Raw genomic sequence first — 26,293 nt, 5'->3', positions numbered from 1 at the left:
AATATTGCAGCATTTATTTTTAATAGATGCGGGCAATGTTAGCAAGGCCGATACTTATTGTCCAATTTAAAAAAAAGATGATGCAAATATTCAGCAGGTCAGGCAGCATCTGCAGAATGAGAAACTGTTAACATTTTGGGTTGAAACTCCATCAAATGAGGTGTCTTTGACAGGATCAGATGAAAGTTTTTCAATCTGAAACATTACATTTCTCTTTACACAGATGTTGCCTTGATCTGCTGAGCATTTTCACATTTTCTGTTTCCATGTTGGATTTCCAATGCCTGAAATGATTTTCGTTTACCGTCCAGTCCAGCTGTTTTTTGAGAAAGTGCTGGGGGCATTCTCCTTGAATCTGTGCAATCTTTGTGTAGTGAGTTTGTGGATTTGAATCCAGTCATGATGAAGAAATGGTGATCTGTTTCCAAAATAACTTGGTGTGCTGCTTTTGTTTGCTTTTATCATATTTGTATTGCTGGTCAAGTTGAACTTCAGGTCAATATTATTTCCCTATGTTACCTAATATTCGTGGCGGAACTCGGTAATCCTATGCAATGTTAAGGAAAGGTGACTGGATTGTCCCTTATTGAAAATGGTCATTGTTTGATATGTAGACATGAGATTCTGCAGGTACTGGAATTTGGAGTCCTGATGAAGGGTTTCGATCCGAAACATTGACTGTTTATTTCCCCCAATTGATGCTGCCTGACCTGCTGAGTTCCTCCAGCATTTTGTGTGTATTGTCTGATATGTGCAGTGTGTATGCCTATTGCCACTTTTGAGCTTCTGCCTGAAAATTATTTGTCCAGTTGTGTGCAGGCATGCCTTACTTTGTTTTCTGAGGAGTTACTCTTGGACATGATTACTGTGCAATCATCAGAGGACATTCCCACTTCTTAGCTAGTAGTGGATGGAAGTTCGTCGAGGAAGCATCTGAAGGTGGTTGGGCCTAAGACACTGTCCTGAGGAACACTTTCACCTATATTGGATTTCATCCCTTGGCCTATGTTTGGAACAAAGCTGCAGTGAGATCTGGAGCATAACATTCTGGTGAAATCCAGACTGATAGTCAGCGAACAGATAAATGATGAATAGTGGCACGTGATGATGATGATGACACTTCCATCATTTTGAAAGTAAACAGTGAAATGGGAATTCTCCTAAACCTGAGTGATTTTATTTTTTGTCTGCTGTAATGACATGCCACTTTTATTTAGCCCTGACCTAATAATACACTCTTAATTTAGATTACCTCTGATGTTTTGTATTTAATCTTGGAAATATGTAATCTTGCATTGTTGGACTAATAGTTATGATTTAAATTGTATTATTTTTGGCAATGTTTCTTCTATAATAGTTTTCACATTTGAAAAGAGACAGGCATGGATGGCATTAGCAGAACCTGCCCAAAATTAGCTACTGTATTGTTTCCATTTAACCTTATATGTGCAATTTTTTTTTAAATAAGAACTGTTACGTAGTTATTTATCACTGAGTCACTGTGTTGTCACTTGTGTATTACCTGGTTAGCTGACGAGATTCCTTGTATAATTTGTGTGAATATCATCGTATGTTTTCCCCATATGCAAAATGGCTTGAGAAATTGTCTTCTGAACATGGAGTATGAAATGAACAAGTATTTCCTAACTGCAAATTTCCCTTAACAAATAACCTTTGTTCTGTTTACTTAACAGTTATACTTTGGCTTTACCAGCTTGTAACTTTATTGGCACAGTAACTTGTTACACCAAGTAAATTGAGTAATCTAATGATAAACTAAAATCCCAAAATAAATCAGTGAAGAAGGTTTTCCAACCCATCTTAATTTAATTATGCCAGGAAGGGTCAATGGTCCTTCTATCACCGTATCTAGTTCCTAAACGATTTTGCAGATTTTTCCCTTTGCTATCTCAGCACATGGTTAGAGCTCTCAGGTTTTTGTTTGTAATTGTCTTTTACCCCACTCTCTTGAGTTAGAATTAATTTCAGAAGTTACTTTCACCATACTTATTGTATGTACTTGCAAGATAACCTTTTTGAAGTTGAAAAACTGAGGTTTCTGTTTGATGTTTGTTAGCACTTGTATGACCTATCATTGACTAGAACAGGGGACAGAGTTTTTGAATCACTGTCATATGCACATGACTAGCGTGTACTGTTTTGTATTGCCCGTATAATTTGGTATTCTGTTTGCTTTGGTTACTTGCATACACCAGGTAGATATGTAGTCTATTATAAGGATCCTCTTCATTTTCATTGTTTTGCAGTTTCATTGCAATTTATTGGAATACCTTTATCACGCATTTTTGACCTGCATGCATGATTGCTATTTTTACGAAATGTCGGATTTGCCCTTGTCTAAGGAGGTTCATGCATTCTAGTCATTGTTCTTAAGGTGAAACTAAAAACTTTTCCAGTTTCATAGAATCATAGAGATACAGCAAGGAAATAGACAATTTGGCCCACCTAATCTCTGCTGACCCTCAATGATCCATTTACATTAATCCTACATTAATCGTTTTTTTATTCCTCCCCCCATCAAATCCTCCCAGGTTCTACCTCAGCTACACACTAGGGGCAATTTTCTTGGGCAATTAACCTATGAAACAGCACATCCCTGGGATGTGGGGGGAAGTCAGAGCACCTGAAGGAAACCCACACAGACAATACCAGAGCTCAGGACCAAACTTGGGTTGCTGGAGCTGCGAGGCCAGCTGCTTTTCTTTGAAAGCAATATGCAATAAATGAATACAAAATTGGGGATTGCAATCTGTCCATGAACAAAATAAATTGAGATTTGAGTGTAGCTCCTCCACTCCTAGATTCATGGAATATATTTACAACATAGTGGGAGGAGAGCATTCAGCTCATCCCATCTGTGCTGGTCAAAGCACATCTACCCACAGTCCCATGCAGGGACTCTGTCCCTGCAGGTCGTGGCTCTTCAAATCCATCCTTTAGGTGTGGGTATACCCATAATGCTGTTAGGGGGGAGTTACAGCATTTTGACCCAATGATGGTGAAGGAACAGTGATATTTTTCCAAGTCGGGGTGGTTTGTCACTTGGAGGCCAACTTTCACATGATGGTGGTATTCCCATGCTATTGCTGCCCTTGTCGCTCTAGCTGGTAGAGTTTGAGAGTTTGGAAGGTGCTGTCTAAGGAGTCTTGATGAGTTGCTGTAGATGGAACAAACTGCTGCTGCTGTGAGCTGGTGGTGAAGTGAGTGGTTGTGGATGGGTTCCCTATCAAGTGGGCTGCTATGCCCAGTATGGTATCGAGCTTCTTGAGTGTTGTTGAAGCTGCACTCATTCAAGCAGGTGGGCAGTATTCCATCACACTCATGACTTAAGCTTGTAGATCGTGGACAGGCTTTGGGGAGTCAGGAGGTGAGTTAATAGGATTCCTAACTTCTGACCTACACTTGTAGCCACATTGTATATATGGTTAAACTGAAGGTTTCTTGTCAGTGGTAACCCTCAGGAGCAACACAAAGTGCTGGTGGAACTCAGTGGGTCAGGCAGCATCCATGGAGGGAAATGGACAGTCAAAGTTTCTTTTCCATCCACAGATGCTGCCTGACCTGCTGAGTTCCTCCAGTATATTGTGTGTTGGTCCAAATTCCAGCATCTGCAGTCTCTTGTGTCTCTGGTAATCCTCAGGAGGATGTTACTTGCCACTTATCAGCCCAGGCCTAGATATTGTCCAGGTCTTGCTGTATTTGGTTGTGGAATGCTTCATTATCTGATCAGTGAATGGTGCTGAACATTGTGCAATGATCAGTGAACATCCCTACTTCTGAACTTGATATTGAAGGCAGGTCATCGATGAAGCAGCTGAAGGTCGTTGGGCCTAGGACACTACCCTGAGGAACTCCTGCAGAGATGTCCTGCGGCTGAGATGATTGACCTCCAACTATAACAACAGGTGTTGCTAGGTATTATTCTAACCAGTGGTGGGTTTTGTCCCTGATTCCCATTGACTGTAGTTTGGCCAGATTCCTTGATGCCATTCTCAGTCAAAAGCTGCTATGTTGTCAAGGGTATTACACTCACTTATTATATAGTGTTAATAGGATTGTCTATAATGGCACAGTGTGGCTCATTTTGGTTGAACTGCTGTAGGCTTTTTGCAAGCTGAAATAAACTACTTTTTAATTAATGTATCTTTTATTCTGAGTGTTATACTTTGAAGATTTAAAAAAAATCACACCTGGGATGTAAATTTACAAGAAATTTGCTGATTTGTAGTTGACCTGAGAAATTTGCAAGCATCTGCTATTATTGGAGCTGCTGCAGGAAGTGCTTGAAAACTTCAAAGCATCAGCCAGGTTACAACTGCTCTCCAGATGTTCAGTTGACCTGGGAATAACATGACAGCTAATTTACTGTATATTCTGAATGTTTCATCTGGGATATATAGTCTTTCTCACATTTTGTTTTAGTGCAGTAACTAAAGGAAATGCTGATTGGGATTTATCTCCCTTTTAGATTGCTCATTAGTCAAACGCACTGCTTTAAAAAGGTGTATCTTATTCTTGTGAGATGAAATAGTCTTTTTATGACAGAGGTTCACAAATTAAGTTTGTGTTGTCGTTAAGAATTTAGTTGTTTGGGAAGGCAGCTACGTAGATCAGAAATATTTGAAACCTTCAAGTCCCAAGTTAGAATCATTGAACTTGTTTTAAACATTGTTTATCTTCTTTGAATAAATGTTGCTCCATATTTGAATAAATTTTGCTAGAGTTTATATTCAGAGCTCAAATTTCTAGTCTTCATATATGATGAATGCAGCAAATGAAACCATACTTAATGCAAAATACAAAGAGCTGAATGCTTCCATAAACACCAGACACCAACTTTTATATTGTAGTTGATTGAATTGACGTGTAATGTTTGAGTGATTATTAATAGCACTACACGTGCTAGTGAGCGGGGTAAATGATTGTCAGTAGTCAGAGTCAACATATGGGGGGGAAAAAACAGGAAATGGAAACAACAGCAAATTCTTCCAATTGGACTAGGGTAATTTCTCCAGAAAAATGTAGTAAGTGACCGGTAAACTTTGTGCATAAAATCAATCTGTGGCTTGCAGCATTGTGGTTACCAAGCTTGATTGACAGAGGAATTGTCCAGCCATCGCAGCTTTTGCTGGATGTAGTGTGGTCACAAAATGCAGCCGGTATATTGGAAGAATTCATTATCGTAATGTATAAAACAAACAACAGTTTTTCTAAAATGAATTCACATTTTTTTGTAACTTTTTCATTATGAATAGAAAGTCCTAAAAGGTTTTGTAAACAGCCCTAAAATCAATGGTAAACACTTCTATGTGCACATTGAGTGCATTTTAGGTGTTTTTTTTCTCTTCAAGCATTGATATCTGACTATCTGCCTGTTCCTTCAAATGCACGAGATGGCTTTGTGTTGAATTTTGGAATCTAAATGTAGTTGTTGTTATAAATGGGCAGTTTTGTTAATTGCACAAAATGCATTGCCTTTTCTAACATTTGTGCTGCATTTTAAAATATACATGATCAAATCTCTCTATTGGCTTGCCCCTTCATTTGTAAACGCCTCTACTCTTAATACACTTGATCTCCGCAATCCTCTAATTCCAGGCTCTTGCTTAGACTGACTTCATCTTGCAAGTGGTAATTATGAGCCTCTTTATTGAATAGCTTAGTTACACTCACTAAGTTTGTTCAATAAGAATTGATTCCTCTTTTGGATAAGGTACTGCAAAGCAATACAAAGGAAGCTGGGTACATGGATCAAGTTTTAATTGCCCCTTGGTATGCACTTACTGCGGATGTTAGTGACTAAGATTGATAGTTCTTGTCATTCATGGTGATGCAAAGGATGCAAGTCAACATCAGACCTGGATCCGGGGGCAGCTGCACATACGGAGTAAAAGCTTTTTCGTTTTCTTTTATAGGCTACAGGTGTCACCTATAAAGGTCAGCTATCCCTAATTGTCCTTGGAGATTGAACCCAGATTCTGAACTGAACATGAGCAGAGAGTTCCAGGATTTAACCCAGTGGCTATGAAGGAATTGAAATATATTTCCACTTCAGGATGGTGTGTGACTTGGACTTTTGGATGGTGTTCCCATGCACTTGGTGTCCTCGCCTTTCCTAGTGGTTGAGGTCATGTATTTGAGAAGCACCACTTGGTTAGGTGAGCGAAAGTATTCCATCAGACAATTAAGTTGCATCAGTGGTGGATATGCCTTGGGGTGCCAGAGGTGAGTTACTAGCTGCAGGGTAATGCTGTAAATAAGTTGATGGTCAGTTACAGTACAAATGTAACTTTTTAAAACTTTCTATGAGCATCACAGAAATGCCTGTCACTAATTGCCCATTAGAAGGTCATCATGAGCCACCTTCTTTAACCACTGGTCCTTCAGGTTAAGTTATACCCACTGTGCTGTTGGGTAGGGAGTTTCAAGATATGGACCCAGTGGCATTGAAAGACGATGATATTTACAAGTCGGAATTGGAGGGACCCTATAGTGGGTAGTGTTCCCTGTGGTCCTTATCCCTTTTGGTGGTAGTGATAAAAATTGCAGGTTTAGGAGGTATTGCCCAAATGGGTTTGAGTAATGGTAATCGCTTTGGTAGATGATTCATACTACTGGTGAAGTGAATGGATGTTCAGGGTTGTGAAAAGGGTGCCAATCAACTGAGCTGCTTTGTCCTGGATGATTCCAACATGCTGATTGCATGATCCAGCAAGCTCAGAGTATTCCATCATGCTCCTGATTTGTGCCTTGTAAATTACAGAAAAAATGCTGTAGGATATTAAGAGGGAGTCACTGACCACAGGTAGTTGGACAAGTTAAGCTTTTAGTCAGTGGTGACCCACCCAACCATGACTCTCTTTCCCCCCCCCCCCCCCCCCCAAAACAAGATGTGACTAATCCAGTTTCAGTTTCTGGTGTAAATGGTGATCCAGAGGTGGTTGTTGACAAGGTACTGGAAATGGCAATGTCAAGGGAAGGTGGTTAGATTCTTTAATTGGAGAAAATCAATTGGACAGAAAGCTTGTAGCTTTTGGTTTGATTGCTACCAGTTATTAATTGGCTCGTACATGAATGTTAGCTAGGTCCTGCTGCCCACAGGCACTGTCTGCTTCATTTTCCAAGGTGTTATGAAGTTGTGAATAGAAACAAAAATTGTGCAATTACTCAATTTCTGTTCTTATGAGAAGAGCGTCATTACAGCTGCTGTCCTTAAACATGTGATGAGCCACCACTTTTGAACTACTACAGCCCTTCAGGTAAAGATACTGTTGGATAGGGAGTGCCAGGGTTTAGGCAGTGAGAATGAAAGACTGGTGATTTCTAAGTCGGGATAGAGGTATAATTTGGAGGGAACTTGCAGATAGCAGTATTCCCGTGTCGCCTTAATTGTAAAATGAGGGGATGTGCCAGGGATTGAGATCATAGATTGTGATGAATACAAAGCTGCTGCTGCTGATTGCTCATAGTACCTCCATGAATAACCAGATGCCATTTTTGTGCTGTCTTGTACCATATGTTTCTGGATCAAGCAGATATATCCAGGCACAGATCCCTAGGTAACAAGGTCTATCCCAAGTATAATGTCAGACAAATCCAAAGTAAAGATCTTGAACCTAGAGAAAGAACTGCAACAGAAAAAACCTGAAGGAAAGCACTAAACAAGAATCTCAAATCACACAAAAAAATACAGACAATGAATTCTGCATTTCCAGGTTTGTGTGCCACCTAGGTTAAAGGAAGTACAGGTCACCCCAGCTTATGAACACCTGACTTGTGTACAGCCCGTACATACGAACAAACATTTGGGAGATTGGCACTATGGATTTGATGGCTACTGTGCAGCTGCAGGTATGTTCTGCAGACGGGGAACTCGGTTCATGGTTGCAGCTCTGGTGTGAGCAGTTCAGATTATGAACAACTCACGAGAATAGAACCCTGACGTAACCTGGGGATGACCTGTATACCCTTTCAAAGTAAAATGCCAATAATGCATGAGCTGAACAATGAACAGTTTAACTAGATTGGAAGGTCCTGGGCATGCTTTTAAAGGTTGTAAATTGTTAATTCAGCAACTACTCTCAGAACCAGAAGTCCTGCATGTCAAACATATTCTTAAACATGTTTGTTGGTCAGGATGCTAAGAACATAATTGCAGAGTCATGGTGTAATTGTCATCAAAATGAGCATTCACAGAAAGTACTGCAAACCTGTTGAACAAGTTATCCATTGGTAACATGTTACTTCAAGTGGATGAAATACTGTCAACACTTAATCTCAAATTTTCACTCAATAAGCCAACTGGAGACATAACCTTGAGACGTGAAAGACTGCAGATGCTGGAATCTGGAGCAAAACTGCTGGAAGAACTCAGGGGAAATACAGTCAATGTTTTATTTGTAGATATGACCTTGAAATTAGCAGAAATGTGTCCCCAGTTGTAATGGAAGCAAAGTTAGATTTGTAAGAAGTTCATAAACGTAGTAATAATATCCTCTGCAAGCTTGTATTTCCTGCAATGAGGTGCTACCATTGACTTACAATTGAAAGTTCTTTTGTCTAATATTATCCACACAAAAAGTTGGAGGAACTCAGCAGGTCAGGTAGCATCTATGGAGGGAAATGGACAGTTGACATTTCAGGTCAAGACCCTTCATCAGGACATTGATGATGCCTGACCTGCTGAATTCCTCCAGCATTTTGTGTGTTGCTCCAGACTTCCAGCATCTGCACTCTTATTATCTTATTATCTCTAATATTATCCACCTAGGTTCTACTCAAATGAATATTAACACTTGCCATGCCATTCATACTGTGAAATATGCTCTTGCAGCAGATGAGCCAAGTTTGAAGTATGCTGCAAGGCAAAACAATAAGTGATCTTGTTTAGTGGCAAGTTAGTCAAGTGTATGCAAGAGGCCCACTTGAGGCATGCTGAAAGGAGGAATAGCTGGAAGTTGCACCAGAAACTGGCAATGAAATACTTCATGAAAGCAATTGTAATAGTTATCTCTAAGAAAGCAAAGAAATCTCATGTTTCAGCTTTGTATTTCATCTTCTAAAGGAGAAACCAGACCCGTAAATTAGAGCAGTATTTTTAAAACTGTGTGACACAAGGTTCATGAATAAATTTATTTTAAATCATCTTTGTTAATATGACAACATTTTCTAGATTCATACAACATGAGGCTTCACCACTTTGCATGATTTCTAGTCCCAATTTTCAGACCACCTTGTTTTCAGTTAGTCATTTTTGTAACACATTTCTCTAACTTCCAGTAACCCCTTCCCTCTTTTTTCCCTTTCTCCTCCTCCCCCACCTTCACAACCTGCCCATCTCCATCCTCTTATTCCCCAGCTCCTTCCCTTTCTATTCCATGGTCTACTGTCCTCTCCTATTGGATTCCTTCACCCTTTGCCTTTCCCACCTATCACCTCCCAGCTTCTCACATCATTCCCTTTCATTCCCCCCATCCCCCAGCCACCTACCTTTCTGCTCTCACCTGGACTCCCCTATCAGCTGCCAGCTTGTGCTCCTCCCCCTACCTTTTTATTCTGGCTTCTGCCCTCTTCCTTTCCAGTCCTGACGAAGGGTCCCGACCCATCAACTGTTTATTTCCCTCCATAGATGTTGCCTGATCTGCTGAGTTCTTCCAGCATTTTGTGTGTTGCTCAGTTGCACTCATGCCTGTTTCTGATTTTGAGTTATCATTATTGGCATAATTTAATCTTAAATCTGTAGTAAGAATGTATGTCAAAAGATTGTGGATCCCTGTTTTCATTAATCAGGTCTCCCTTGTAGATTAGAGGATGTCTGTTGAGGAAATCGTCAATGATTGATAATTAAATTTACTGAAACAATATGTTGCTTTACAATGAGCTGAAAGGTGATACTTTTCATATCACAATACTAGATTTCTTGTGTTACTGGTGTCAAGATGGGATTTGATGTTTTAAAGTAATGAGTTGCAGATATGAGTGAGTGTGCATATTTTACCCTCTGAACAAGTGTTGCTTTCAGTTAGAAGGGCTGGGAAATGCTGCTGTAGAGCGTAATGTCCATATGTACGGACACTGATTCAGAACATATTTTCTATTGAGTGAGACTTGATCCAAGCAAGGGGCCAAGTGTTTGGTTTGTGCAACCTATAGGGAACGATTGGATGAGCTAGGGTTTTCATTGGAATGGATAACACAGAGGGGAGACCTAATTGAGGTGTGTATTGGTTTATTATTGTTACTTGTACCAAGGTACAGTGAAAAACTTGTCTTGTAAACCGATCATACAGGTCAATTCATTACACAGTGCAGTTACATTGAGTTAGTACAGAGTGCACTGAGGTAGTACAGGTAAAAACAATAACAGTACAGAGTAAAGTATCACAGCCACAGAGAAAGTGCAGTGCAATATGGTGCAAGGTCACAACAAGGTAGATCGTGAGGTCATAGTCTATCTCATCGCCAGCCCTGTAAGAAGATTTAAAAGAACATTATTAGTAATAGTTAGTGACATAGAGTTTAAATTTAAAAGTGTAGAACAATTATAGTAAGGGTAATGAGTAGATCTGTAGAGAGCAGCTTGCAACGTGTCAACACCATCTTGATGTATGTGTATGTATATAAATAAAAAATTACGAAGGACCTAAACAAAATATATAGGAAAGATATATTTCCTTAGCAGAGAGATCAGGGACCAGGGAGGCAAAGTTAAGGCAATTAACAGAAAGATTAGGGGAGAAATGAGGATAAGGCCTTTTCAGAATGTGTAGGGGTCTGGGACTGCAGGAGAGCGCAGAGATTCTCTTTGCATCTAAGCAGTACTTGGGTGTATACTTGAAGGGCCCCGACCTGCAAAAGTATATTGACCTGATATTGGGAGATCCATACTTTTTTCTCCATCCCATCTGTTAATGAAATGCTCAAATCTACATCTTTGTCACCTGTAAATTCAACTACCTCGGTGCTTTAAATGGTTAGATTCTCATTCCCTACTGTTCATAAAACTTCAGTTCAATCAACTCTGTACTAGCCATATTCAGCATAATTCAGTCCCACTATAATTGGCACTTGAGGCCCTTGACTTCTCTGCCAAGAAACTCAGACTAGTTTGAAATTAATCAGGCAAAGAAGGAGCTAGTTATTGAGTTAAGCATTATTGGTCTGGAAATATCCTGTCTTAAGGACAATGTCTCACAAAAAACTTAAAGAATGGACAGTGGGTGGAAAGAACGATCCATCCACCAACTGATAACCACAACGTACATGAATGGATTCATCATAAATGTCAAGACCATCTATGACCAAAATACCACCTTACTAAGAGCCAAATGAGACTCTGTCCCACTGCGCATAATCCACTGCCCAAGTTAAAAATGTCATCTGACAGCCCTTGAAGTACCCAGATGAAGTAGAAAAATACTCTTGACACAAATCCACCACTGCCTCTTCTTCATCCAGGAAAAAGAGAACCTGCCTGGGATCTCGATGTCTCCTTGCTATGTGCCACAGCGACAGTCATCCCAAAGCTGCTCCTCAATTGCCTGCTCTCAGTACCCAAGATTTCATCCCAGAGTCATAGTGCAGTTTAAATAGATATGGATTTATTACATGATGAAGAGTAATATCAGCCATTGTAATAGTCTTTATCAACCACAGAAGTGTTTAATACTTTCAACCAAGACAGATTATGGAGAATCTTTCTTGGTATTTGAAAATTCTCAAATTCATTATCGTGTAGAAGAAAGAGAATGGTAATGTGAAGCTGTAATTCTAACAAGTGCATCTACCACAGACCTAATCCCAGTGCAGACTGAAGTCAAGCAAAGCTGTATCATCACACAGTCTTAATCAGTAACTTCAATGTTGCATGTCATCCCCCAAAACAGCTAAACCACAGGATAAATGTGAAACTTTTCAACCTCCATCGTTTCCATTCCAAAAACTAAGATCATTTCAATCTGTCGACAATTTTTCAGAATGCAGATGATACTGGCATGTGTACGCTTGAAGCTTGAGCTCCAAGGCGACATTGTTTACCAAAGCTTGCATCGAGAAAGCAAAGGTTCTCTAGCCAGTCTTCCCATTGATACACAATACTGCCCTCTAACAATCAAGGGTCATGAACAAAGAGCATGGGTAGAGTGTGGATCACTTTCCATTTTGCTGAAGCCACCTCTCAGTGAAGGCAGAACTTGATAATGAAATTTATCACAGCTTTGTTGGCAATGCCAATATTCCTGGAATGAATTTTTAAAAAAGCCTTGCTTTGCAGTGGAGATGATGGAGGTTGATGAGAGTTTTGTGCAGGCATGTTTGGCATCAAACATGGATAGACATCAGAAGTTCTAAAGCTTGTATTTCTTCTGGCAGTTGGCTCTGACGGAATTGTAGAAAATGAATGGTACTGGAAGCCATTTATCTCATGCCTGTGCCAGTCAAAAAGTGCTATCCAACCTAATTTTCTGTAATCGAGACGTTCTTTTTGATGGAGAGAGTATGTAGTCAGAGAATATTCTTGATTATTTAGGATGTGGAGTTTGCAAGTTTCTGGTTCTGCCTGAGGTAGTGATAGGGAGATGATGGACTTGTTAGAGCACCAACTGTTGTTTTCTCAGTATTCAGCAATTCAGTTGTTAAGTCTGGTTGCTGGTTTAACAATCTAAACTACTTTCCAATATTGAAATAAGAGTTTGAGGAAATGGTAGCAAAGCTTAGATGCTGATTGTTGTTGAAGATCAGTCATTATTCTGTTCAAAGACTAAGAGCACAGAAGGGAGAAACAATGTGGTTTTGATGCTGCTAAATATAGATAATTTAAGGGAAATGAGGAATGTGTCATAAGTTGAAGCTGAAGACTAAACAATGATGCTGAAGCCTGACTAGGTGCTAAATGCCACATCACCTCAGTAATGGTTTGGGATTGGCAGGTACAGCCAGGCCAGGAGACTTTGTATATAGTAATCTGTCTCTAGGCTTGTCACCACAGTGGCATCAATTCAAGTCCTAATGCTTAAGAACCTCCAGGTTATGTTCTTTGAAGATTCAGGATCACTTCCAGGGTATCAGTGGAATCAATCCTAATGACGTGACAAGAATCTAGTTGCACTTGAGGGCACCTGAAGTTTGGAGGGACTGCAATATCCTAAATTTTTATTTCTTCCATGTTTCCTTATGACTGAGGAGGAGGCCATTTGGCCTTTTGAGCCTGTGCTGGCTAAGAGTTTTCCAATCCCCCACTTACTTCCCTGTAACCATTCTCTCTTGCATACCCTTTAACGCCCCTCTGATTCTCCCACCAACCACTTATACCAGGGGTAATTTACAGTGGCTGGTTAACATAGCAACCAGCACATCTTTGGGACATGGGAGGGAAGCAGGAGCACCTGGGGGAAATCTATGCAATTATAGGCAGAAGATGTACTTTTCACACAGCCCTGGAGGCTGGAATTGAACCCAGGTCATTGGAGCTGAGAGGCAGCTGCACGATCTACAGTGCTACTCTGCTGTCTTTTTGTACCACAAGTCACCTCCATACAGATTTTGTCTCTTCTGCCCTTTTTGCACTTGAACATGAAATGACAGGAAAATTCATTTGTACTTTTTCAGTTATAACAGACTTGCTGAAATAGTTATCCTTCTGAGGTAATGAGGTTGTATTGGAGCACAGATTACTGTGGGCTGTGAAATTTCTATTTGTAAATTGACTTGTTTACCAAGTGGTATGGTGTTCCAGTTTGCATGAAAATCTCCAGCCTTGCCTGCTGTTTTGAATGTTTTCAGAAGCTTAAAGGGTGTGCTTTAGTTTAATACTCGCAAGGAAAAGGAGATTAATCACATTTACCAAAAACTATTTTACTTGCCTTGACTTTGTGATGGAGGGAATATAACTGATGGAGTACTTGAAAAGTTAAGCTTGGGACACTCCCTGAAGAATGCCTGAGATGTCCTAACATGCACATCCATCTTTTTTGTCAGGATTGCTCAGTGTTCCTTTTCCCATTTGCAACATGATAGATAATGAGACAGACTGTCCCCACACAGCAGAACCTGGTGCCAAGGTGCATAGGGGTCATATTATTGCAATGCTATGACTAATCTAACTACTTGCCCTTGAAGCTGGCACATTGAGTGCTGGTTATGGCATTGAAGTTTCAAGTTTTTGGGAATCATTTCTTTTATGATAGTTATGATTCTAGCCAGTGGAGAGTTTTCCTGCTTTCCACTTTACTTCAGTTTTAACATACTGCATGATGCCATACTTGTGCCAATTGATACCTTCAGTTTGGGTGTAGTCACATTTGCCTTATCTCTGTAATTACAAAAGAATGCAATTACAGAGAATGTGTGTGCTTTTCCCCAAGGCTGGAGGTCTGGAGTCATGTAGATCTAATGTCAGTGACCAGGTCAAAGGGTGGGAAGCAATATTAACTGGATCTGTTATTAGTAAATAGAAGAGTGCATGGAATGAGGAAATCTTTTCACAGATAACAAAACCAATCTCAGTGAAAGCCAGTGACAAATGAGGATGTGTCAATACCTGAACACTTCCTTTTATCTTTCTTGCTGGAATGTTGCCTCCAAATTTTCCACTAGAGTGGAGCTAATCTTAATAATTAATGGGGAAACTATTCAGCCTATGGCCACCACACTGCAGAACCAAGATTGCCCAAAATTTTGTATTTGAGCTGGAGATTGCAGACCGTGCTTGTCTTTGCGTAAGCTTGGAAGCAGCATTCCAAGCATTGTTGACTTGTTCACTGAAGTACGTATATGAAAAGATGAGCCTTGGACTCAGCATCTTGAAGACAAAGGCCCTCTACCAACCTGAAAAACATGGACCACTTCCTATATCTCAGGAGCCACCTCTTGGTTAAAGCTGTATTCAGTGATGAAATTCCCCACTGCCTTTAATGTGTGATGGAAGGCCTTTGGTTGATCTGAGGAAGAGAATATTTTGATCTCTGAACTGACATAAAACTCATTGGTCTACTGGGCAGCATTGTACCCTGCTTTCCTGGATGCTTCTGAGAACTGGACTAAATATAGGAGGCGACTCGGGGCACTGGAAGATGCCTCTTTTGGGCCAACATTGCCAGCACTAAAGCTGTAGTTACTTCTGTCAGCTATGTTGGCTGGGCCATCAGACACAGTCTTCTGAGCCATCAGCAGAAGATATTACAAGGTGGACAGAGGAAAAGATTTGAGGATATGCTCAGTCTCCTTGCTGGGGAGGGGGGAATTAATAACCCCTCTGACTGCTGGGAATCTCCGGTCCATAACTGCTCAAAGTGGAGGAGCATTTGGGTTGATGTTGAGAACCTCAGACTATATGTTATTACATAAGCAACTTTAGGAGCACTCCATTTGCCTACCCTGTCAAGCACCACCTGCCCTATCTGTGGAAATGTCTACAATTAATGTTTCAGGTCAAAGTCTCAGAGCTCGAGGCTTCACTTCTGAACTACCTCTGTAATAAAATTACATTGCTGTACCCAGCATCAACTTCCAAATACTTTTGAAATTGCTTGCAACAAAAGAACATTCCATTTTATTTGTCTGTCATTCAAAGTGCTTCATTTGTCAAAGTGACCATCTGTTTATCTGTGTCCATCCAGAGATAATTTAAAAACTCCATGTCTGTTGTTCATCCATAAGGTTATGCCAGTTCTGCAAGTTCTTCTGAAGCCTCAGACTGAAATGTCACGCCATAAAAAATACTGCCGTTTGAACTGTCAGTGGTTTCATCTACTGCCAGCAGGAAGTACATATTTTTTTTGTCACATCTTTCGGCTGGTATGAAATCTTTTTCCCAGATCTAATACATGGCACTCAAAAGTCATATGATTCAAATTGATTTGTGTTTTTAAACTTTGGAGTATTGTAATGTTCCAATTTGCATTCCTTTGGCATAAACACTTTCTTTTTTGCAAATTAAATCTAAATTGTATCTTAAAGTGGTATCTTTCATCCAGGTCTCTTGGAACTTTTATTGCTACCATGCCAGTGATCTCTATATAGCTTGCTGATTTCATAAGCCCTTGAGTATCCCTCCAAACAGGAGAGAGCAGCTGTACACGTTGTGTATACGTATGTTAAAAGTCAACAAAGGAGGCTACCAAACAGACTATATGCTCTGTATCAGTTTTATTGCATTCAAACTTTCAAATGGAAAAATCTTCTAATCATTTGACATTTTCAACATTGCTTATCAACAATACCTCTTGGTGCTTAACATCACTAGCTCTCTAACTTTATTGTGCACCATGGACTTGGAAGGAACACAGCCAATCTGCTTGCCTTGCAGCACAAAATTTGATGCATTTTTGTTTATGAAATGCCATGATGTCCAGTAATTGTTTTGTCACTGATATTTGATAGCATAACACAGTTTAGGTCAGCTTTTCTACTCTGTTCTGTCATTGTTTGCCCAAATAAATGGGTAAAGGTTTAGGGCTCTAAAGCCATAGTGGAAGTCCTGAAATTTAATTTAGTCAGTTGGAAATCCGGAAATCCCCATTGGCCTTTTTGAAGTTCATTAAGGGAGCAGTGGTGGTGGAAACAATACAGACTTTCACTTTCATTACGTTGGCTGGGAAATCTGGAAATCTGCCTGTTAGGTCCAGTGGGCCCAATCATTTCAAATGAGAAGAAATTGCTGTGGACAGAAGGTTAAATGAATGGCATTTTCCTTTTCCAGAATGTTTCTTTGTTTATAATTATTTTGATTTGGGCTTTCAAATGATTTTTTTTGCATTGTATTTTAGGTAGTTTAAATACTCTTAAATTTTTGAGCATAACGACATCTACAAACTATCAAACCTAACATTTTTAAAGATAGTAAGCCTAGGATGGGTGTCTTGGTGCTTGGAGGTACTGCACTGTGTGGGCTTTATCAATCAATTGGTAGCCAGTTTCCCAGTGGAATACTGCACCTCAAGACTCACTCCAAGTAAGATGATGTGCAAACTTATGTGGTTCAGAGATCCATGGAATACTTGGTATATAGATTAACAAGAACTTCATTTTGATCAGCTACATTTCATTTCATTCTTCCCCAGTGTTTATAGGATGTTTTTTTTTACTACTACTTACCTGAAATTTCTTGTGCTGCATCTGCTATTGACACATCTGTTGCTATTAAAACTTAACTTTGCAGTTAAATAGTTCAAAGTAGAATCCACGTTGAGAAATATAAAGTCTTTTATGTTTTCAATATTTAAAGGAGATTCATTTGAAAATTTCGTTCCTCCCATTGTATATCACCAAAATTCTGAGGGCCTTGTCCAAAATCAGGTTTATGTTGATTTTTGTCATCTTCATTACTTTTAATTTGAAATCAAATTTGGTTCCAAGTCCTTTCTCAATTTAGTTCTATTTCCTGGAATTAATCTTGCTGTTATAGGATTTTTTAACAATGTACCATATTCCATTTATTTAAATAAAAAGGGCATTCTCCAGATACCATTGCACATAACCAATATCAAAGACACTTCCAGTGCCAAGCCTGTACTTCCTATGGGGCCATTGTTTTAAAAAAAACTCAAGATTAATTTGTACTATGGCAGAACCTAGGATTTTTAATAGATGTTCATCTTGCTTCAGTAAGTGATTTAATGTCAGTGCCAGTACCAATCTTGTTACACAGAAAGGACAATGGATGCAGAAAAGATCAGTGAGTCAAAAAACATTTAACCATTTAATTAACATGCAAACCAGTAAGCTGGCACCCATTTGGAGATCTGTTTGCAGAGATCTGTTATGAGCAATGGATAAAAGTTCTTCAAAGGGAGAAGCTACTGATATTTAGAATTAGTTTTCCTTTAAGCTACCTATAGACCTGCATATTGCCTTTTGCACCTCTCCTTTGAGTTAGTAGTAAGGGACACTGTTACATACTACAGTAGTGAGCAGGCCTTTTCATAGGGATGTCAGTGATCAGCTAGGATGTCCAGTAAGTATTGTTTCTGCTGCGGTTGTGCCAATCAAACTAGCTGGCTGATGTGTTTTACTTATTTGATCATCTTTTCTGACCAATATTGCCTAGCTACCAATAGTATTATTTTGACTCTTTTTCTGATATGGCTGAAGTATAAAGTGCAGTTACACAAGCCATTTCAAGGACTCTGTTTTAAACGATTTTCCCTGGAGGATAGGGCAGGTGGGGTAGGGAAGTAATACCAAGGACTTGGTAATAATATAGGGTGTAGTTTGTTTTGGCAGTCTTTTTGAGTTCATAGTCTGAGTGAAACATAACCAATGATGCCTGCAGGTTTAATTTGTGTTATTTTGCTGACCAATGGATCTCTATTTTGTTGCTTGTGGATCAAATGCATTACTTCAGATATTGCTGAAGTAGTACAGAACTTAATCAGAATAATTTGGAGCTGAAATATGGGGGAAAATTCCTTTTTCGGAAAGTCTATATTTCTCTTCTTTATGCCTCTTTGTTTTAAATGCATAGTAATACAGCACAGATACAGACCCTCAGCCCAACCAGTCTATGTTGCACATGGTGCCCACCCAACTAGTCCCAATTTCCTGCATTTGGCCAAAATCTCTCCAAGCCCTGCCCCTCCATGTACCTATCCAAGTGCTGCTTAGATGATGCTATTGTACCTGCCTCAATCACTTCCTCTGGCAGCTCATTCCGCATACTCACCACCCTCTGCATGGGGAAAAAGTTGCCACCCAGGTCCCTTTTAAATCTTTCCCTAAAACTATGCCCCCTAGTTTTGGCCTCTCCTACCCTGGGGAAAGGACTGTTACCATCCACCTTGTCTATGCCTCTCACAATTTTAAACATTTCTGTAAGGTTGCCCCTTATTCTCCTATGTTCCAAGGAATAAAGACCCAGCCTGGCCAACCTCTTCCTATAACTCAGGCCTCCTAGTCCTGGCAACAATCTCCAAATCTTCTCTGCACTCATTCTAATTTAAACACATCTTTTCTATAATAGGGTGATCAAAACTGTACTTGGTACTCCAGGTGCGGCCTCACCAGTGACTTGTACAACTGCAACATATTGTCTCAACTCCTATACTCAGTGCCCTGACTGATAAAAGGCAATGTGCTAAATGCCTCTTCCACCACCCTGTCTACTTGTGATACTGCTTTCAATGAACTATACGCTTGTACTCCTAGGTCCCCCTGTTCCATTACACTCTCTAGTGCCCTACCATTCATGGTATAAGTCCTACGCTGGTTTGACTTTCCAAAATGCATCACCTTGCACTTGTCTGTATTGAAATCCATTTGCCACTCCTCAGCCCACTTCCCTAACTGATCAAGGTCCCCCTGGAGTCTATGATCACCTTTCCCATCAACACCTCCTAATTTCATGTTATCTGCAGATTTGCTGATCAAGCCTTGTGCATTCATGTCCAAATCACTTTTATAAATAACAAATAACAAGGGTCCCAACAATCACCCCTGTGGCATGCCACTATTCACTGACCTCCATTCCAAGAAACAACCTTCAACCACCATCCTCTGCTTCCTACTTCCGAGCCAATTTTGAATCCACCTAACTAGCGCTCCCTGGATTCCGTGGGACCTAACCTGCGAGACCAGCCTGCCATGTGGGACTTTGTCGAAGGCCTTGCTGAAGTCCAAATAGACAATATTCAGTGCCCTACCTTCATCTACCCTTTTGGTTAGCTCTTCAAAAACAAACTCAGACTCATCAAACACTACTTCCCATGCACAAAGCTAATCAGACTCCATCTCTCCAAACGCTGGTAGATCCTGTCCCTCAGAAATCCGTCCAGTAACTTCCCCACTACTGATGTCAGGCTGACTGGCCTGTAGTTCTCTGGCTTGTCCTTGCTACCCTCCTTAAACAACAACAACATTAGCCACCTTCCGGTCTTCAGGAACTTCACCAGTGGCTAATAATGAAGGAAATAACTCTGCAAGGAAGATGGTTCTATTTCTGTGCTTGTTTATTTTAGTTTGTGCATGCTCTGTGATTCTAAATGCATATATCTTTTGGAAATGTGGAAATTATGCAGTAGTCTTGGGATAAACTGTAATACTTTTTTCACATTTTATGTATCACTTTTCACTGCTTATCCAAATTCATTTTTATGTCCTGTAGTAGCCACTGGTTTTAAAGCACCTCATGGTTATATGATCTGTATGGAGAGAAGTTCTTCTAGCTCTGTTTTATTTTCATGTAAAAATCAGCCATTTGTCTAACAGGTTAATTATTCACTATTCAGTAGAAATTATTCTTTTAGTATTTAGAAATTTTTTTCAAAGAATCTGATCAATATATTTTACTCCTTGTGAGTGTATATATATTAACTTATTATTGTTATCCTGATCTCTCTGCACCATATGTATAATCATTAATGTTATGTATATTAATTTGAATTAATTTGAAATTCAATAAAAAGATTGAAAAAGAAAGAGAATCTGATCTAATTTTGGCCCAAATTCTTTATTTTTCAAAATTCTAAAGTTGCTTTCATTGTGTAATTGTAGTGAGCCTTCGCTGCATCTGTTCCACAACTTTATTAGCTGTAGAATTGTGAGCCTAGAACCAGGAAACATTAAGTTAATCAATATGTTTTATTTTAGATTTGGGTCAATTCTGTGCTTTGTTATTGAATGTGTCTGTATAGTAACCAAATTGTTTTTGTGCATTTAACTTTTTATATCTGTACTCTTTTTAAGGTGGTTTAGAATTCTAGATCTGTTTTTACTTTGTCACAATTAAGATTCTTCACTCCAAAATTTAAAGAGCATTGAGAAGGAAAACTTTGGTAATGCCAAACATGCACAAGAAGTTTAATATTTCCAAATTTAAGGTCAAATATATACAAAATGTGTGTTCTAGCTTAAACTGTGAAAGAACTCATTTTGGAAAATTAATGATGTCTTGTGGTTTCACAAGGATATAGATTTTCAATGTTTATTTGTCATATTAAATAATAGCCAGAACTGAATGGCATCACTCTTCCATTTTTGATTTTTAGGCAGCCTCCAGGTTTGAAGATAATTTAGCATTGATAGAATTGATTTGAACTAATATGGGACCCCCACCTGCTGCAGGAGGTGATTGATGGAGTGGGTGGAGAGGTAGTTTGTTAGTTTATGCTGGTTGCCTTGTGCTACTGATGAATGGTTGTCAAGGCCATCCCAAATGCTGCTGCTGCTCTTCAGTGGTCATGAACTAAGGATTCCCATGAGTCACTGAAGATGTTGCACTTGGTCAAAAGGCTTTGAAAGAATCCTTGAATTGTTTCCTCTTTCCAGCTGGCAATCTGTTGACATGGCAAAGCTTGGAATAGAGCACTTTTCTTTGAGTTGTGTCGAGCATGTGAACACTGTGGTATGAACGTTGGAGGTGACAGTGTAATGAGGACTCAGTGTCAGGCAATGTATTTAGAGGATTGAGGAGACAACATGCCTGATATTTTCTTCACAGTTTGAGCTGTCTGTTTTGGGTAGACACTTTCTCTGAAGCATACAAGAGGGCAGGGATCACTGCTGCCCAGTAGATTATGAACTTTGTTTGGTTTGAGGTCTTGACCTCCAGGCACCTTGCTATCAGATGATCAAAGGCTATGCTAGCCAACTGAAAGATGTTAGTGAATTTCAACGTCAATTCATGCCTTTTATTTTAAAAAGGTGGCTCATAGGAAATGGAAAGTGGTCCATGTTTACACAGGGTCTTGTCTTGGAACTTTTTTATTGTCAGGTGTGGTGTTATACAGCAGGACAGGTTAATAGAGAACCTGTGCTTTGTGGATGTCAAGTGAAAGGCCCATTCTTTGGTACGCTTCACGAATGATGACTTGGAGCAAATGTTTGCATATACAATTGTTGGTTTATCAAGTATTCTTTTCCAGCAAATGGCAACTATTGAGATAAGAAAATACAAAGTTTAAGAAAGTGAGTTCTTTAAGATATATTGCAGTTTCCAAGGGATTAATAAGCTGAAACTGTGAAACTCTACTTGTAGGTATTTCATGCATGGAGTTTGTAAAGAAGGAAACAACTGCCGTTATTTCCATGATCTTACAACCAGCAAGCCTTCACTGATTTGCAAGTACTTTCAGAAAGGATGCTGTAGCTATGGAGACCGCTGCAGGTAAGAAGCACCATACCTTAGTAGTTAATTAGCACCAATTCCTTATTTTTTGGATGGTATTGAAAATTTTTCCCAGAAACTTGGTTCCTTTTTTTTTTTGAGAGTTAATAACCCAGTCTTGCCATGAATGTTGTTGTATTTTAGCATTTTATTTAGACATTTCTTTTGTACTTGGTGCTTAATGACTTCTGTAAGCAAGCTCTTGCTCCTTGCAAATAAGATTTACATTTTGCATAAAGTTGTGTGATATAGCATTGCCTAGAAATTGAACAGAAATCCTTTTTATTTTAACAACTTAATAAATTGATTTGAGCTGTCCCGTTTTCTTCAGATATTAGAAGCATAAACATCCTATTGGTATCTATTAAGTTTCTGTATGAAAGAAAATAGGCAGCAAATTTCATTTCATATTTAGCTTCTATATCCTGAGCTTTGCAAAATAGCTTAAAAACTAGTAATGTCAAATCTTCCTGACACTTCATTTTGAGGACAGTTGAACATCTAGGTACTCTTATTTTGATAAACTAGAAGAAATATTTTATTGACAATACACATGCATGCAGTAATCTCATTTAATGTGATCTTTAGGTACATTCAACATCTTTTGGATGTATCAAATCACTTTTGCTCTAATTACAATGCTTAAATGCCTTGCTAGGAATTAAAGGGGTATGGAATTTTACAATTTTTTTCCATTTTAACAATTTTAAAACTGCGCAGTTTACATTGAGGTGCACATTGCACATACTAAGCAATTACCTTTTCTCGTAAGGTAAATGTAGCCCATGGTACAGATGCTTTTATCATTTGTGTTTATAGAAAATCTTTGGCAGTGCATAATTTATCATGACATGGTGCAAGTCTTATTCAATTCACTTAAACTTAGTCTGTCCATGTGCTAATTTTCAATCTGTATTTGAGCATACCAGGAAATCCAGTGTGTTGTGAGCATGAAAACTTTATGGTTTTAGCTTCATGGTCACTGAAATGCAACAAATCAAAAATAAACACTTTGAAGCAAATGCATTGTCATTGCAAATGGGAAATTAAGAGGCAAAAGATGAACTGATATATCCTTTCCAAAAAAAATGTTTAAAACCTTTTGATTTTTTTCCAAACTGTCGCACCACCGCCACCTACATTTCATAATTACTGTCATTGTTGCATATACCCTCCTCTTAATAGCTGAAATTTGACAATCTTTAAGCTTTCAGAGGTCTTATTGTTAACCTGCATTATTTCATAATGTTATTGGAATACATGTTCATTTTTGATCTGCAGAATCTTGTATGTAATAATATTGTAAACCGTGTTGCTTTGTGATGTATTCATAATTTCCATTCATGGTGGAAGAACTGATAAGATGGATCACTGGAGCTCTAATAGAAGTAGAACTGAAGAAGCCAATGAAGTCAATATTAAAGGAGGAAAAGTCATTGGAAAAAGGCAAAATTCAGAACAAAATAGTAATAAATAAAATTAACACTGCAGGAGAAGCAGCAAGTTTTAAACTATTTCTCATTAAATTTATTCTACAAACAGGTTATTTGTTAGAATTATTTTGAAGGAGAGAGACAATAGGGAAGTACCAATCTGCTGGCCTAACATCAGTCATTGGAGAAATGCTGGAATCTACAATAAGAGATGTGTTAATAGAGCACCTAGGAAAGTTTTAATGGGGTTTAGAAAGGAAATAATGTTTTACCAATCTGCTAGAGTTTGAAGATGTGACTAGTAGAATAGATGAGAGGGAACGAGTGGATACTGTGTTTGGATTTTTAGGAGGATTAGGATAAGGTCTCTTAAAGGATGTTGATCAGTAAGGATAGAGCACATGGAATCAGAGGTGATGTACTGAGTTGGCTTGAAGTGGTTAATGGAAGGAAAGCAAAGACTGGGCTTTCTCATGTTAACAATCTGTGATTAGAGGGTTACTGCAGGCATCTGTGCTTGGGCTCCAGTTATTCATAATTTATATCAATGATTGAGGCAAGAAGACCAAATGTTGTATTTCCAAGTTTGCTGATGGGATTGAGTAGGGAGGAGGATGTAATAGGGTTTCAAGAAGATGTGGGCAAGATCATGGCAGATAATGAGGGAAAATATGGTGCACAAAGTGGAAAAGTTGAGCATTTTGTTAAATGGTGACAGATTGAGAAATGTTGATATTCAAAAAGGACCCAGCTGTCAACACAACACAAATTACTGAAAATCAACATACATGGGCACTAAGCAGTTAGGAGGGCAAATGGTATGTTAGCTTTTATTATAAGAGAATTTGAATATAGAAGTGAAGAGATCTTAATGTAATGACATAGGGTCTTGAAATCTTGAGAAACTTGCCATAGAGGGAGTGCAATGAAAATTTTAGACTGGTTTCTAGGATAGTGTCAAATGAGGAAGGACTAGATAAAAGTCAGTTTATTCTGTTTAGAAGAAAGACCGATGCTCTTATTGAAACATAACATTTTAGATGGGGGCTCAACAGGATAAATCCAGATAAAATATTTTCTACTGGATGGAGAGTCTAGATCAGTGTCTCAGAATTGTGTGTAGGTCATTTAGGAATGAGAGAAGTTTCTTCATGCAAAGGATGGTGAATCTTTAGAATGTTCTACCCCAGTGTGCTGTGGAAGCTCTGTCATTGTGTTCATTCAAAACAGAGATTGGTAGATTTTGGTATTTAGGGATATGAGAATAGTGTAGGTGCTGAGATCATAAATTGGATACAAACTTGGTGAGTGGCAAAACAGGGTTGAAGAGCCAGATGGCCCACTTCTGATCATCTATTCACATTGAAAATATGAACACCAACTAATAGAGGACACTGCAAGTTCCTTGAAGGTCTTTCTATAATGGGTATTCTGGTTTACCGGTTTATAAAGACAGTTATAAGTAAAGTGATATATATGGGTGATATCAGTATAGCTCGTGTATATGAGGGTTCTGTGTCCACGTGAATGTTGAGCAGTATCTGCTCCCGGTCATTGGGAATGTAGTAAAACTCCAATAATCTACTATTTGAAAATCAGTGGCCAGTGTTGCTGCACTGAGGATATCTACTGGAGATGTATGAAATTTGTAACTTGAGCATAAGACTACCTCAAGCTTGTGGCATCATTCCTTGAGACTGTGGCTGAACTGGTCTTGCCCTGAAGTGTTTCCTGTCTAATCTTGTTAATGCAGGACTAACTATCATCAAGATTCGGACCTGGTCTGTACTTCCAGAACATTCAAATTTTGCTGATGCAGGACTAGGCCACCAGACCTCTCAAGCCTACACTGGCATTCAGTTACTGATCTCTGCTGGCCTTCCCTTCCCATTTCCCATGTTGTGACACACTGAATTCTCAAAAGTTCAGCAGATAATCTAATGTTAGTTAGTTTTTGTTTCAGATCAAGGTTGTTGATTTACAAGCTCTTTATTCATTGCTTTCAAAATTGGAAAGGTCTTGGTCTGTGTGATTTGAAAGGCAGCCCATCTTATTTGATAGAGCTAACTGAATCAAACCACTGCAGTCTGCTTAATCACTCAGCAAAGGTCTTTGAGTAGGTACAAAGAGGTGAATATCTTGGAACTTTACTGTTAATACCAAATAATTTTGTGAATAACCAAGTTAAGCATCGAGAAGTTGTGAATTAGTGGATTCCACGTAATAATGAGAGAGGGTACATCTTTATACATCTATCCAAGTTGTTGGTCTTCAGTTAATCTGAAGCTAGCAGAGGGTCTGAAGGAAATCAGTGGCTTTATGCAATTACTTTTGCTACAGTCAGGCCAGGTTTGTTTTGAAGACCAGTGCACAGTTGTTTAGAGCTGTGTAGTCTGGTTGTCAGTGTATTTTTCAATTTACCAAGATCACTTGGCTGCACTTGATCTATTCTAGTAAACTGGAATAGAGTAGCAAAGGTGCTAGTTTAAATTCTAGGTTTCTCTACATGCATTTGATGCGAGATAATTGCTTTTCACTTTGAAATTTGTTTTTAGAAATGGTCATTGATGAACTAAAGGAATATTATGCACAGTATTTGGAGTATTGTGTGTGGTTCTGGTTTGCCCAGCTATAGGAAGGATGTCATTAAGCTGGAAAGGGTTCAGAAAAGATTCATGAGGATGTTACTGGGACTCTAGGGCTTCAGTTACGGGAGAAGCTGGATAGGCTGGGACTCTTTTCC

At 39.0% G+C, this 26,293-nt stretch overlaps 1 protein-coding gene across 1 annotated transcript in view; it reads left to right on the top strand.

Annotated features, from left to right (window-relative positions):
• Positions 1-26,293, top strand: part of mkrn1 (makorin, ring finger protein, 1) — a 79,640-nt gene that overhangs the window by 1,830 nt on the left and 51,517 nt on the right. Inside the window, exon 2 of the mRNA XM_052029863.1 lies at positions 21,989-22,117. Within this exon, the coding sequence (XP_051885823.1) occupies positions 21,989-22,117 (129 nt within the window). The remainder of the gene's footprint in view (positions 1-21,988; positions 22,118-26,293) is intronic.

Source organism: Pristis pectinata, chromosome 15, assembly GCF_009764475.1.
Source record: "Pristis pectinata isolate sPriPec2 chromosome 15, sPriPec2.1.pri, whole genome shotgun sequence".
Taxonomy (NCBI): Eukaryota; Metazoa; Chordata; class Chondrichthyes; order Rhinopristiformes; family Pristidae; genus Pristis; species Pristis pectinata.
Note: the sequence above shows the minus strand (reverse complement) of the source record. Positions and strands in the feature narration are given on the sequence as shown.